Genomic DNA, 15180 nt, shown 5'->3' on the forward strand with positions numbered 1-15180 from the left:
CTTGGTGGCACCTTATTAATGCATATTTTATTTGTTTGTAATGGACATAATGAAAATGGACCGAATGCTAGTTGTTTGTTTCGTTTTTGTTTCGGTAACGTAACAAACGTAACAGAAACTAATCGAATGTCATTTTTTTGTTTTAGTTCTTGTACCCGTAACGAACGTGATGGAAGCCAGCCGAATTTGTATAGACTCACTGACTCAACTTCCGAGATCTACAGCGGTGATGTTTTACCAACGCTCGAGTTTTATCACCCGACACCACCCCACTGTTCTACCTAAATTTTTATAACCTTTTAGTTTTATTTTTGGTTTTAGTTCCGGTACAACAACACACCTAACCGAAAACCGACTGTATTCGCGTTTACAGCCCTCAACCCTTGGGGTTTTAGTTCCGGTACAATCCCTGATTACTGATTCAAATCGCCCACATAATAAACCCTAACATCGTCAGATCACCGGCTGGCTGTACGTTGATCTCGAATTGCTTGCTTCTAATGGTTTTACTCTATCCTCTGCTTGCCTGCTGTTTACATCTTATTATTATTATTGTTATTATTACTACTTTACCTAAGACTGACTGACTGACTTCATAATCGATAATTGCACCTTACTGTTAAGCACGCATATGATGAATCAGTGAAATAATTATTCACACAATTAATTTTTAGGTTTAAGTGTAAATAGATGATGATGATGATGACATAATATGTGGTTCATTACATGAAATGATGCTGTAAACAATAGTGAGACATAAGTACTTGCGTTTTGACCTACTTAAAGTTAGGGCGTCAAACTAGCCGATCCCAAGCTTGGTTCGTTTAACTTACACACAGCTCGAGCTTGGCTCGTTTTGATATTTCTAAAGCTCGAGCTCAGCTCATTTACTATTTATAATTGATTTTTATATATTTATAATTACTTATATATATTTTTTCAATTATAATTTACATATACATACACACACACATGTATATATATATATATTATAAAAATGAAGGCTTGTTTAGGCTTGCGAGCCAGCTTGAGCTCGACAAGTGAAGCTCGGGCTCGGGCTCGTTTATTAAACAAGCTTACTTATAGGCTCAGGCTCGGGTTTGTTTAGGCTCAGCTTGATCAAGCTTTTTCACGAACTGATCTCGAGTAGCTCGCGAGCAGCTTGGCTCATTTGCGCCCCTACTTAAAATTTATGACAATCGCATTTTCACTTTTAAGGCAGTTTGAAATTTTGGTCACCAAACAAAATCTATACATTGATATTCTGTAACTGTTAAATATACGAGAATACGAGATTTTCTCATAACACAATTCTGAAAAATATCTAGTTGAGTTTTTCGGTTGGGACCTATGACGCTTATGCTCTGCATCATGGCCTAAATTCCTATCAGTGCATTAATAAATATAAAAATTGTCTTCTGTTATAGTTAAATATGATGAAGGTATGCCATTTGATAAACATATTACACTTTCCACATAAACAAGTGGGTAGATATGTTTTTTTTGTTCACTTTTTATTTGAGTTTTGATTTAAAAATGTAACCGATAGGAATGAGCCGACTTACTTCACAACCATCACATATTTTGGACCCTTATCAAACAACACTCTTTTCGATGTGTATTATTCCCAAGAACTATTTCTGCATCCTGCCATGTTGAAAACATTCATGACTTTTAAATCTTGAAGTTCGTTCCATAGACACATATAGATAATATGGTTGTAAAGCACTCAAAGATGTTACAAATATTTGATTTATTGTTTTTGATCCTTTTGTTTTATCATGCAGGATTTGGTTACTTATGTGGAAAGAAAAGAATAGGACCTGTCTCTTAACTTTCTATATAACGATGTCGGTTACAAAAAAGTTTCATGAAGAAAGGCTATTCATAAATGAGACAAAGAAAAAATATGAAGACAACTATTCATGGACCAAAAGGAGAAAGGTAATATAAAAGTTATTTGACACAAAGATCCAACTGTTAATTGCTAAAGCTTTTCAATTTAGTGTCACATAAATGGTTCATTTGATATTAAGAAAACCAAATAGATACCAGAACAAGAAACACTAATGGCAACATTAAGCTCTATAGGTTGCTGCGAATCTGCGATATCCAAGGATTTTGAGAATTTTTCTAACCAATTGCTGTGTCTGTTTTTAATTCCTAATTTTACTGTCAAAATTGCTCATGGTAATTTCACAAATGTCCAGGAGTTCAAGAAAAAAGATAAGAATAATCATTTTCGTTCCAATGCCGCGTGTGGCCGCCGGGGGGGGGGGGTGGAGGGAGGAATTCAAGTATCAAAGGATTTGGAACTGAGCCGGCGAAAAACAGAGAGACAGTTTGCTATTTTGGTAAAAGGACATGCCAAAGGTATTCTGCATTATTTTGAACTTGACTTGTTTTAGTGGTTTACCAATTATTCTTTGCTGCTTTATTTTAGTTAATGCAAAAATTGTTTTATGAAAATCGATTTGCAGAGTAATCTTGTATTGAGTTTAAGAAATAATTTATATTTTGTTCATCTTACTTTACTTCTCACTTCATCTAATAATTAATAAATGCTCTGTGCTATTCACAACATTTTCCACTTTTTAGGTTTAAAAGTAGTGCAATATAGTGTTCATTACATGTAGCGGATTTAAAACAAACAATAACAAAAGTCAAAAGTATTATTGTTACATTATTGGATAAGTTTTAATGAGAGTGCTGCTAAGTGCTGTCAAACAGTGTAGTTTAAAATTTTTGTCTTTCGTATGAAGCCCTTTTCATTTTGTAGACCAGGTGTCATTGGTTTTTGATTTACTTATCTTGTTTTTTTCCAAAACAATTCAAATAACCTATATATACTAATGCAGTCTTCTTGGCATAATTATGATCTTACACGTCCAAGTGGTGGTTATGTTGCTAAATGGGATCACCTTACGATCACAGGATTGCATGCCTTGTGTTTGTGTCAATGAGGTTCTGACTTTAAACATTTTAGTATTATTTGTGTCTTGAAATTTATATTTTGAAACATAATAACTTGTTTGATATTCCTGTGTTGCGATTCATGTTGGCTTTGTGTGATGAGGTAGTTCAGTATGTGCTATATATATAGATCTACTTCCAGACCCTTATCAGAATACTATATTCCTCGACCCAGTGTGGTCCTGAGATACATGAAATGACTCATGACACTAAAGGACAAGTCAACAAAGGAAATACTTGGTTGTGTAACTGCAACGGACCCTTATCGTGCAGTATCCTTTATGGAGGTTCCCTGTAGGAAGCATTGGGCTAGTTTTGCAGCCTAGTAATCCACACTCTACCATAACACTAGAAAACCAACCAAACTCTCCCATGACACTAGAAAGGCCTATTATGCCTTGATACTTGATATTCTATCAAAGTATCGTTCATGTGACTCATGCCCTTTTCCAAGCATCTTTCTTGTGCTAAGATCTGCAGAAAGACAGAATCCGGTGTGAAAGAGGGTAATGGATTAATGGAATGGAGAGAGAATGGAGTGGACAAGGGAATAAAATAGATCGTCATAATGCCATTGTCCTATTTGGTTAACCTATGAGAAATTGATAATGAAATGTGTTATTATTTTATATGTTATATGTTTGGTAGGCATGAAAAGACACAGGAATGAAATACAAATGACAAAAGTACCCCTCCGCAAATGGATAAAAAAGTGGTAAGTGGTAACTGCGGTGGTGGTGGGAGTGATGGTGGCGGCGGCGACAGTGGTGGTGGTGTCGAGAAAGGAGGCTGAAAGAGGGAATGGAATGAAAAAAAAAGCAGGGGTGCGAAGGAATGGTTTTGATGGAATGGGATTCATTGCGTAATCGTTGATTCCATTCCATTGACCAACCAAACATCCATTTTTTCATTTCCTCACAGTGGCCCATTCCATTCCACATGTCATTCTTGCATACCAAACGCTACCCAAGAATGAGTTTGGTTATCATGACTGACCAATAATACAAGGGAAGTGTGGACATGTAAGACAGAGTCGAGGGATTAAGATGAAGTAAGCTGGGGTTGCCTATTTCACTAACTTCAGTCTTTGGGACAAAGCAACAGTAGTAGGATGGATTACATGTATAGCTGGTTGCAGTAGAAATCTTATGTTTGGCTAATACTCCCGGTAACTATATCCTGCTTGTGCCATGTGCACCACATGAACGGCGGTGCAGACTCTGAAACTTTCACTTGTTACGGAAAGCGTGTGCATATCGTGTGTGAGGCGTGTGAAGAGGTGCTACATGTCGACCGTGTTTCTTACAACATTACCTTCTGTCGATTGTTGCATGGTTTTTGAGGGTGCACTGTGAGTCTTAGGCCTAGGCGATGCTTAAAAAGTGTGGGCCCAAGATTAGCAAGGCACATAGCATAATCATGCCATTTTTTGGGGTTTTATACATGTTTTAGGCTTGTTTAGGCCTATTTCAAGCCATTTTTGGTTGTTTTAGACCAATTTGCCCAGAGTTTGCAAAATGTTGCCGACTGTGTCAGGAATAGAGTAGCGAGCACAGTGGTGGTAGTTGAGTGATCACACTCGCCGGAAAACAACTAGAATCTGCAAACGGTTCCTGTAAAAAGTTTCATTAATGTCTAATTCATGTCGAGTAGACTTTGCTGTTTTGAAAATTCTTAGTTCATGAGTTATAGGGAGGGCTTTATGTCACCACAAACAGAGACTAAAGCAAGGGCTGGATATGTCGGGGGATCCAGTGGCATGTGACTGAGCCGGTAGTGGTCGGGGTTGTTTGGTTTTGGTCAGTTTTGAATGTGGAGGCTGTTTATGTGGCTGGTGTTACTAGGTAATGAGCGATTAGTAGATTCAAAGAAATAGCTTTGATGGTGCCAGAAATGATACGGTATGCCATTTGATAAACATGTTACTCTTTCCACATAAACAAGTGGGTAGATATGTTTTTGTTGTTCACTTTTTATTTGAGCTTTGATTTAAAAATGTAACCGATAGTGATAGGAATTGAATCAGCAAAGAACAGAGTATAGCAAAAGTAAATATAAAGTGTGTATGAAACGAATGAAATCTGAATTTGTGTAAGAACTATGATGTAAAGGAAGGGAATGATTGATTGAATAAGAAAAGGAATTACAGACAATCGGATAGTGACCTCTTAACAACCCAGGGATACTCCCTCTCTCATTGCATAAAGCAAGAGCCACTCAACAATAACAAAATAACATAATCCCACAAAAATGATTATTCCCTTCCTATTTATACTAGCATGTGCCGACTTTAGCCACTTTGCATCTTGCCCCTCCTTGAATACACAATTAATTCTTTTGGTCCCTCATGATTCTTATCAGATAGACATGAGCCGACTTACTGCACGACCATCACATATGTTGGACCCTTATCAAACAACACTCTTTTGATGTGTATTATTCTGCATCCTGCCATGTTGAAAACATTCATGACTTTTAAATCTTGAAGTTCGTTTCATAGACACATATAGATAATAAGGTTGTAAAGCATTTAAAGATGTTACAAAACAGTTAACATATCACATATTTGATTTATTGTTTATGATCTTTTTGTTTTATCATGCAGGATTTGGTTACTTATATGGAAAGAAAAGAATAGGACCCGTCTCTTAACTTACTATAGAACGATGGCGGTTACAAAAAAGTTTCATGAAGAAAGGCTATTCATAAATGCGACAGAAAAAATATGAAGACAACTATTCATGGACCAAAAGGAGAAAGGTAATATAAAAGTTATTTGACACAAAGATCCGACTGTTAATTGCTAAAGCTTTTCAATTTAGTGTCACATAAATGGTTCATTTGATATTAAGAAAACCAAATGGATACCAGAACAAGAAACACTAATGGCAACATTAAGCTCTATAGGTTGCTGCGAATCTACGATATCAGAGGGTTTTGAGAATTTTTCTAATTAATTGCTGTGTCTGTTTTTAATTCCTAATTTTACTGTCAAAATTGCTCACGGTGATTTCACAAATGTCCAGGAGTTCAAGAAAAAGATAAGAATAATCATTTACGTTCCAATGCCACGTGTGGCAAGTGGGGGGGGGGGGATTGGTGACTCAAGTATCAAAGAATTTGGAACTGAGCCAGCGAAAAACAGAGAGGCGGTTTGCTATTTTGGTAAAAGGACATCCCAAAGGTATTATGCGTTATCATAAACTTGACTTGTTTTTAGTGGTTTTCCAATTATTCTTTGCTGCTTTATGTTTGTTAAGGCAAAATTTGTTTTGTGAAAATCGATTTGCAGAGTAATCTTTTATTGAGTTTAAGAGATATTTTATATTTTGTTCATCTTACCTTACTTCTCACTTCATCTAATAATTAATAAATGGTCTGTGCTATTCACAAAATTTTCTAGTTTTAAGGTTTAAAGTAGTGCAATGTAGTGTTCATTACATGTAATGGATTTAAAACAAACAATAACAAAAGTCAAAAGTATTATTGTTACATTATTAGATAAGTTTTAATGTGAGTGCTGCTAAGTGCTGTCAAACACTGTAGTTTAAAACTTTTGTCTTTCGTATGAAGCCCTTTTCATTTTGTAGACCAGATGTCATTGGTTTCTGATTTACTTATCTTGTGTTTCCAAAACAATTCAAATGACATATATATACTAATGCAGTCTTCTTGGCATAATTAGGATCTTAAACGTGCAAGTGGTGGTTATGTTGCTCAATGGGATCACCTTACGATGCAAGTGGGACCTTGTGAAAGCAGCGTCACAGGATTGTGTCAATGAGGTTCTGACTTTAAACCTTTTAGTATTATTTGTGTCTTGAAATTTATGTTTTGAAACATAACTTGTTGTTTGATATTCGTGTGTTGCGATTCATGTTGGCTTTGTGTGATGAGGTAGTTCAGTATGCTATATATATATATATATATATAGATCTACTTCTAGACCCTTATCAGAATACTATATTCCTCGACCCAGTGTGGTCCTGAGATACATGAAATGATTCATGACACTAAAGGACAAGTCAACAAAGGAAATATTTGTTTGTGTAACTGCAAAGTAGTTATGCTCCCAAACCAATTGTCTATATCGTGTAGTATCCTTTATGGGGCTATGTCCTCTCAAAGGAGGTTCCCTGTAGGAAGCATTGGGCTAGTCTTGCAGCCTAGTAATCCATTCAGTCGACATGTGAATGGCATACTTTTGCTGAGAGATGTTGAGAACGAAATACCTCTATATCGACTTAAGTTGCTAATTTGGAACTGAGACTGAAGCATATACCACGTGCTAAGATATGCAGAAAGACAGAATCTGGTGTTAAGGTTACTGAGGGTAATGGATTAATGGAATGGAGAGAGAATGGAATTGACAAGGGAATGAAATGGATCATTATAATTCTATTGTCCTGTGAGAATGAAATAGTTTATATGTTTGGTAGGCACGAAAAGATGTAAGAATGAAATACAAATGACAAATGTACTCCTCCTCAAATACATTAAAAATGGTGACGGCGGTGATGGTCGGAGTAATGGCAACGGCGAGGGTGGTGGTTGCAGTGGTCAGGTGGTGGTGTCGAGAAAGAAGGCTGAAAGAGGGAATGGAATGAAAAAAGGCAGGGGGTGCTAAGGAATGGTCTTGATGGAACGGAATTCCTTGCGTAATCGTTGATTCCATTCCATTGACCAACCAAACATCCATTTTTCATTTCCTCACAATGGCCCATTCCATTCCACATGTCATTCTTGCGTAACAAACGCTACCCAAGAATGAGTTTGGTTAACATGACTGACCGATAATACAAAGGGAAGTGCGGACATGTAAGACAGAGTCGAGGGATTAAGATGAAGTAGGCTGGTGTTGCCTATTTCACTAACTGTAGTCTTTGGGACAAAGCAACTTGTATAGCTGGTTGCAGTAGAAATCTTATGTTTGGCTAATACTCTCGATAATTATATCCTGCTTGTGTCATGTGCACCACGTGAACGGTGGTGCAGACTCTGAAACTTGCACTTGTTTCGGAAGCGTGTGCATGTCTTGTATGAGGCGTGTGAAGGGTGCTACAGGGCGACCGTGTTTTTTACAACATTACCTTCTATCGATTGTTGCATGGTTTTCGAAGGCGTGCTGTGAGCCTTAGGCCTAGGCACAAGATGCTTAAAAAGTGTGGGCCCAATATTAGCAAGGCACATAGCATAATCATGCCATTTTTTCGGGTTTTATACATGTTTTAGGCTTGTTTAGGCCTGTTTCAAGCCGTTTTTGGTTGTTTCTGACCAATTTGCCCAGAGTTTGCAAAATGCTGCCGATTGTGTCAGGAATAGAGTAGCGAACACGGTGGTGGTGGTTGAGTGATCACACTCGCCGGAAAACAACCAGAATCTGCAAGTGGTTCCTGTAAAAAGTTTCATTAATGTCTAATTCATGTCGAGTAGACTTTTCTGTTTTGAAAATTCTTAGTTCATGAGTTATAAGGAGGGATTTATGTCACCAAAACAGAGACTAAAGCAAGGGTTCGGTACGTCGCGGGATGCAGTGGCACGTGACAGAGCCTGTAGTGGCTGGGGTTGTTTGGTTTTGGTCAGTTTTGAATGTGGAGGCAATTTATGTGGCTGGTGTTACTAGCAATGAGCAATGTGAATTAGATTAGAAGAAATAGGTTTGATGGTGCCAGAAATGATATGCAACGGCGGAAGGTGGTTGCTGTAGTTGACACACGCCAAAGACAACCTTCTAAAGCTCTAATACCATGTGAAGATAAAAGAGAGAGATTATTGAGATTTTACTATAATCTCATGTACATGTATATATAGACAGATCCAAGAGCTCTAACGGGCTTAGCTAATGGGCTTATGATGGCCAACTCTCACACACATATATTTTTCTAACATTGACAAAAATGCATTTTACCGGGGTATAAATATTCATTTTCTCTAAGTTGACTTTCATTCGGCCTTTCTAGACTTTGTATCAAGCTCACCCCATTTCATCCTTTGCCGCCGCTCACGCTGCACCGTCGCTTATCTATCTCTTTTCGGAAACTCCATCATCTGCATCTAAGGTGCGCCAATCGTTGGTTGTGTCGATCTATTGTATGTTTTAGTCGCTTATGATTACTTTGCTTTTTTGGGCGTCGTATGTGAATTGATATCGTTTTTACTAGGGTTTTCTAATCTAGATAGATCTGTGATTTTCAACTTGATTAGACTGAAATTATAGTAGATGTTATAGGCAGAGAAGGAAGTTTACTTATGGGTTATGCATCAATGCATCTTTGATCTTTGTCGCCAATTTAGCATCAACATTATTTAATGTCTAGTGTACTAAATATTTGTTGATTTTTTTTTAAAGAGGTTTAGAATTGAAATTGATTTCTCGTAACGAGTTTAATGTTAAAAGATTTAAACACAATGTATCTATTTTAGAATGGATGTTTTATATCTTATGAAACTTTCATCTTTGGGTAAATAATTAGCTATAGTTTCAGAGAGGGTCAATAGCATATGCATCCTAACTGCCGAGTATCATCCGTGTTATGTTGAAATAATTGTTCTTATCTAAAAAAAAACTCTGTTATCTTTTGACATTAGAGCTAGATTTTGCTGTTATTACACTTTAACATATGATATTATTTCATTAACTAGTTGTATTTGTCTTATGTACCTTCTTTACGTATCATTGTTTAGTATCTTGCAGTTCTCTTATGGACTCTCTGCCAATGGATGCTATCATGGGTTTGGAACTGGATAGTAGTTTAAGTTTTGATTTGGGTTTATTTAAAGACAACAGTCGACAGATTAATATGGGTTTGGATGTGGATAGTTATTTTAATTTTGATTTATTTGAAGACCAGAGTAAGCAAACTATACTGACAGAGTGAGTTTTCTTCTTTTAACTCTATAACGACAGGCCCGTTTTTCTTGCTTCTATGACAACTTTATGGTCCGAAGTTGCAGGTCTTCAAGTTCCAAACTAAATAAAGACAAGAAGCGAAAGAAATCCGCCTCTTTGGAAGTGAAGTCGTCAAAGCCGATTATCAAGTTAATCTCTGTTCATAATCAGCTACTTTAAAATTTAAATCATTCCTCAACTCAAAATAACATTTTTTTTCCTTTCATTTTTAAGGAACCAGAAGATGCATCGGCCCATCTTTGAAGAAGGAGGAATAGCAGATGGAACAACTTTATTTTATATGTCTAAGGGAGAGGTAGTGGATTTTAATATTACATGTGCCAATAGTTGACCACTTCTATTATTATATTATTCTGACATCCTCTTCTTGGCAGAAAGTTCTAAAAGGTTCTAAGAAAGGTCGTGGAATATTATGTACTTGCTGCGGTCGCGAGGTAAAATTTTCTTAAGTTTAAGTTCTTAAGCATTTAGAGTGTAATAAGTCAATAAATTTGTATTATTTGTGAATAGATTAGTGCTTCCCAGTTTGAATCTCACGCTGGCGGGGGCAAACGGAGAAAGCCGTAAGTTTTTTCACCAAAACACACATTTAGTTTTTCTTTCAAATTCAGGGTAATTTACTCGTATTCAAATATTGTCAGATATGATAATATTTTTGTCAATGGAATCTCTCTACATGCATATGCCTCTCACTTAAAGCGAGCTGGCAAACATATGGCTTTGATTAATGATGACGCGTGTGGAGATTGTGAAGAGGCTGAAGAGGACAAAGACCTTGTGCTCCTGTAGCGGTAGTCCTAGACATTTTCATACTGGTAAGGTTCTTATTGAAGTCTAATATTATTATGGAAATATTGGAATTGAAGTCTAATATTATTATGGAATATTGGATTTTAATAATCCATATTAAATGGTATTGACCGATAATAATCCCTATTCGTTTTATCGCCACGGGCGGTCCCAAATTCAAAAAAGTTGGCCCCCAATGGTCCCCCGTTAAAAATGACTTAACGGCGTTATAGTTTTTCTGAATTTCAAACCAATTTTTTAGGGCTTTTGATCGTTAGGAGGAAACGAGTCGATTGGTGTAAAATTTAGTTTGAAACAGTGCTTCAAAATGATGAAACAATGCTTCAATTCGGATGTTTGAACTTACAATTAACCAAAATCAAGTCGTTTGGATCATTGTTTCAAGCTAAGTTTTACACCAATCGACTCGTATCCTCCAAACGATCAAAAGCCCTAAAAAATTGGTTTGAAATTCAGAAAAAACTATAACGCCGTTAAGTCATTTTTAACGGGGGACCATTGGGGCCAACTTTTTTGAATTTGGGACCGCCAGTGGCGATAAAACGAATAGGGATTATTATCGGTCAATACCATTTAATAGGGATTATTAAAATCCAATATTCCTATTATTATTCTAGGTGTTCTAATATTAGTTTGTCGTACATTGTCAAGGCTCGAAGCATTCGGGACAAATTTCTGATAACGTGGCAGGTGGAAACAATCTCCTAGAAGAGGTTATATACATTTTAATATAACCCATTCAACCCAATGGGTCACATTTGCCACCCCTAATTAGCGTGCACGAAACTAACTTTATGTGTTTTCTTTCTGATGTTTAGGGATCAAAACAAGCATAAGGCGGTATGAACTATGAAGCAGCATGTTGTTGGTTTTTATCTTTTTATTATGGCTTGACTGGTTTTTGTCTCTTTAGAGATGTTTGATTGTTAAGAGTATGAGACCATGTTTGTTGTTATAAATGTTTGTCAAGATTTGGATCTTTTTTCGGTTTGCATCCTGCTTTTTGTTTTGATAACCTCATGGGTTCTGCCAATACCCTGCGGACCATTGGGACCAGTATAATGCGAGCTTATACTGGTGGCGTAATCCTAATTTGTGACGCAGGGGGTATGGTTTTATACGTTTTTGAGGAACAGGCTGCATTTTACTACATTTACTATGGTTTTTAACCCGTTTAACTTCGTTTTAAGTTTTTAACCTTAGCAATTAATATGCTGGATATGAAGTATAGTAAAGCCGAAACTTATGAATGTTGATGAGTGATGCGCAATGGATTTTACTATGAATGAAGGGGGTTAACGGTTCTGGATATAGTCCGTTCGTGCATGTTTCGTTGGCTGTGATGTTTATGGGCTTGCTAGTTGTCAAAGCTCAAAACCATAACTATTTTTTGAATTATACAGCTAATACTGTTCATTTCAAAAAGATTTTTTTAATAAATCATCAATTTTTATATTAAAAAAGTGGTTTTTAATGTAAACTTTTCTGATTTATGAACAAATTCTATAAACAATTTAGGAAAAAAAAACTATATAAGACAATTTATAAACAGTTTCATTATGTAATGTGTATGTATATTCTGCTCAAGTGTTTAGGTGTTTATGCTTTCTGCATTTGAAAATTCAAGTGTTTTGTTTTAAATTCAACTTTAGTTATTCTATGCATTTGAAAATTCAAGTGACAGCGGTGTCCCTTTCAAATGGTCATAACATTTGTCATACTCTACTACCATTGTTACAGTGGTGTTGCCCATAATTTATGTAAGCTGTATAATTTGGAGGTGTATGATACAAATTAGTTTATTGAACACAAAATTCTAGTTTGAAATTTTTTGTAAGTGTTATTTTTTATTCAACAATAGTTTCACATCAACTCTTTTCAAGTTAACACATTATTTCTAGCATCACTTGAAAACCCCTCATGAACTTAAAACATATCGACCAAAGTTGTAAATAACTCAAAAAACTATAAACCTCTCAGACTTTTTGTAATTTTTTTTATAAATACTGAATTTTTTAAAATAAGTGACTTAAAAGGAAATATATATGAATTGTAATTATTATTTAGTGGTTTTATTTTTCCTTTTCCGGTTTCATTTTTTTTAACAACTTTCACTAAAACAGTCAAAACACCTTTTCTACTGAGAAGATAGCAAGGGCCGACACAAACAAAACTGAAAACAAATCAAAAAAATTCCATCTATCACAATCTAGAGTTAAACAATTTGTCATATTTTTAATCTATAACAAGCTAAGAATTTTTACATCCCTAAGAATGTTTTCAATCTTCAAAGGCTTGTTATCAAAAATCAAGTTGTTGCAATCCCCACCAAATGCACATGACAACCACCATAACTATAGATTGAACCTTTTTCCTCTTGTACGCAATTTTTGGAACTTGTTTAAAAACGCTAAGAATATCACCAACCAACGTAGCACGAAAATGTTGAATATTGCACCACACACCGAACCGTTTCCACACCACCGTCACACATAAAAAAGACGTAAATATATAATCAACTGACCCCCCCCCCCAATAATTGCGGCAACTATTCGGGTCTTTTTCAACTTCAATTAAAAATATATGAAAATATATATTATATGTAACATTGAGAGTCTTGATGCCCAAAACCTTATTAGGCCACTTGGTGGCACACTAACACCTTATTAATTAATGCAAGTTTTTATTTGTTCGTAATGGACATAAGGAAGAGGGATCGAATACTAGTTTTTTTGTTTTTGTTTCGGTAACGTAACAAACGTGACAGAAACCAATCGAATGTCATTTTTTTGTTTTAGTTCCTGTACCGTAACGAACGTGATGAAAACCAATAGAATTTGCATAAACTCACCGCCTCTCAACTTCCGAGATCTATAACGATCAGATTTTACCAAGGCTTGAGTTTTATCGCCCGACACCACCCATTGGCCGACCTCAACTTTTATAACTTTTTTGTTTTACTTCCGGTACAATTATACACGTAACCGAAAACTGACTGAATACCTGCACAATAATACACATAACCGAAAACGGACAAAAAACGGTGTTTAACTTACCGCCTTCAACCCTTGGGGTTTAGTTCCGGTACAATCCCTGATTACTGATTCAAATCGCCCACATAATAAACCCTAACATCGTCAGATCACCGGCTGGCTGTACGTTGATCTCGAATTGCTTGCTTCTAATGGTTTTACTCTATCCTCTGCTTGCCTGCTGTTTACATCTTATTATTATTATTGTTATTATTACTACTTTACCTAAGACTGACTGACTGACTTCATAATCGATAATTGCACCTTACTGTTAAGCACGCATATGATGAATCAGTGAAATAATTATTCACACAATTAATTTTTAGGTTTAAGTGTAAATAGATGATGATGATGATGACATAATATGTGGTTCATTACATGAAATGATGCTGTAAACAATAGTGAGACATAAGTACTTGCGTTTTGACCTACTTAAAGTTAGGGCGTCAAACTAGCCGATCCCAAGCTTGGTTCGTTTAACTTACACACAGCTCGAGCTTGGCTCGTTTTGATATTTCTAAAGCTCGAGCTCAGCTCATTTACTATTTATAATTGATTTTTATATATTTATAATTACTTATATATATTTTTTCAATTATAATTTACATATACATACACACACACATGTATATATATATATATTATAAAAATGAAGGCTTGTTTAGGCTTGCGAGCCAGCTTGAGCTCGACAAGTGAAGCTCGGGCTCGGGCTCGTTTATTAAACAAGCTTACTTATAGGCTCAGGCTCGGGTTTGTTTAGGCTCAGCTTGATCAAGCTTTTTCACGAACTGATCTCGAGTAGCTCGCGAGCAGCTTGGCTCATTTGCGCCCCTACTTAAAATTTATGACAATCGCATTTTCACTTTTAAGGCAGTTTGAAGTTTTGGTCACCAAACAAAATCTATACATTGATATTCTGTAACTGTTAAATATACGAGACTACGAGATTTTCTCATAACACAATTCTGAAAAATATCTAGTTGAGTTTTTCGGTTGGGACCTATGACGCTTATGCTCTGCATCATGGCCTAAATTCCTATCAGTGCATTAATAAATATAAAAATTGTCTTCTGTTATAGTTAAATATGATGAAGGTATGCCATTTGATAAACATATTACACTTTCCACATAAACAAGTGGGTAGATATGTTTTTTTTGTTCACTTTTTATTTGAGTTTTGATTTAAAAATGTAACCGATAGGAATGAGCCGACTTACTTCACAACCATCACATATTTTGGACCCTTATCAAACAACACTCTTTTCGATGTGTATTATTCCCAAGAACTATTTCTGCATCCTGCCATGTTGAAAACATTCATGACTTTTAAATCTTGAAGTTCGTTCCATAGACACATATAGATAATATGGTTGTAAAGCACTCAAAGATGTTACAAATATTTGATTTATTGTTTTTGATCTTTTTGTTTTATCATGCAGGATTTGGTTACTTATG

General features: G+C 35.8%; 1 protein-coding gene across 4 annotated transcripts; it reads left to right on the plus strand.

Annotated features, from left to right (window-relative positions):
* Positions 1-8441: 8441 nt before the first annotated feature.
* Positions 8442-11873, plus strand: LOC143618955 (uncharacterized). Of its 4 annotated transcripts, none has more exons than XM_077091010.1 (9): positions 8442-9032; positions 9658-9847; positions 9922-10011; positions 10097-10178; positions 10258-10317; positions 10394-10446; positions 10525-10698; positions 11345-11406; positions 11512-11873. In XM_077091010.1, exons 2-7 carry the CDS (start codon positions 9675-9677, stop codon positions 10670-10672), a joined length of 606 nt encoding a protein of 201 aa, XP_076947125.1. In that variant the 5' UTR covers positions 8442-9032; positions 9658-9674; the 3' UTR covers positions 10673-10698; positions 11345-11406; positions 11512-11873. The 4 variants fall into 4 exon arrangements, with proteins under 4 accessions (XP_076947125.1, XP_076947126.1, XP_076947128.1 ...); XM_077091011.1 differs by having other exon boundaries at positions 9668-9847; XM_077091013.1 differs by lacking the exon at positions 8442-9032 and having other exon boundaries at positions 9349-9847; positions 9928-10011.
* The last annotated feature ends 3307 nt before the right edge of the window (positions 11874-15180 follow it).

The sequence above is a fragment of the Bidens hawaiensis genome, unplaced genomic scaffold (assembly GCF_021521415.1).
Source record: "Bidens hawaiensis isolate Kalapana, Puna unplaced genomic scaffold, B.hawaiensis_p1.1 tig00002343_1, whole genome shotgun sequence".
In the NCBI taxonomy this organism is placed as follows: domain Eukaryota; kingdom Viridiplantae; phylum Streptophyta; class Magnoliopsida; order Asterales; family Asteraceae; genus Bidens; species Bidens hawaiensis.

Bases quoted from the DNA above. Each gene is read 5' to 3' on its own strand.
- LOC143618955 (XM_077091010.1), top strand. From the start codon at position 9,675: ATGGACTCTCTGCCAATGGATGCTATCATGGGTTTGGAACTGGATAGT. The intron at 10,179-10,257 runs GTAGTGGATTTT...TCTTCTTGGCAG, and splicing joins TTTATATGTCTAAGGGAGAG to AAAGTTCTAAAAGGTTCTAA. The intron at 10,318-10,393 runs GTAAAATTTTCT...ATTTGTGAATAG, and splicing joins GTACTTGCTGCGGTCGCGAG to ATTAGTGCTTCCCAGTTTGA.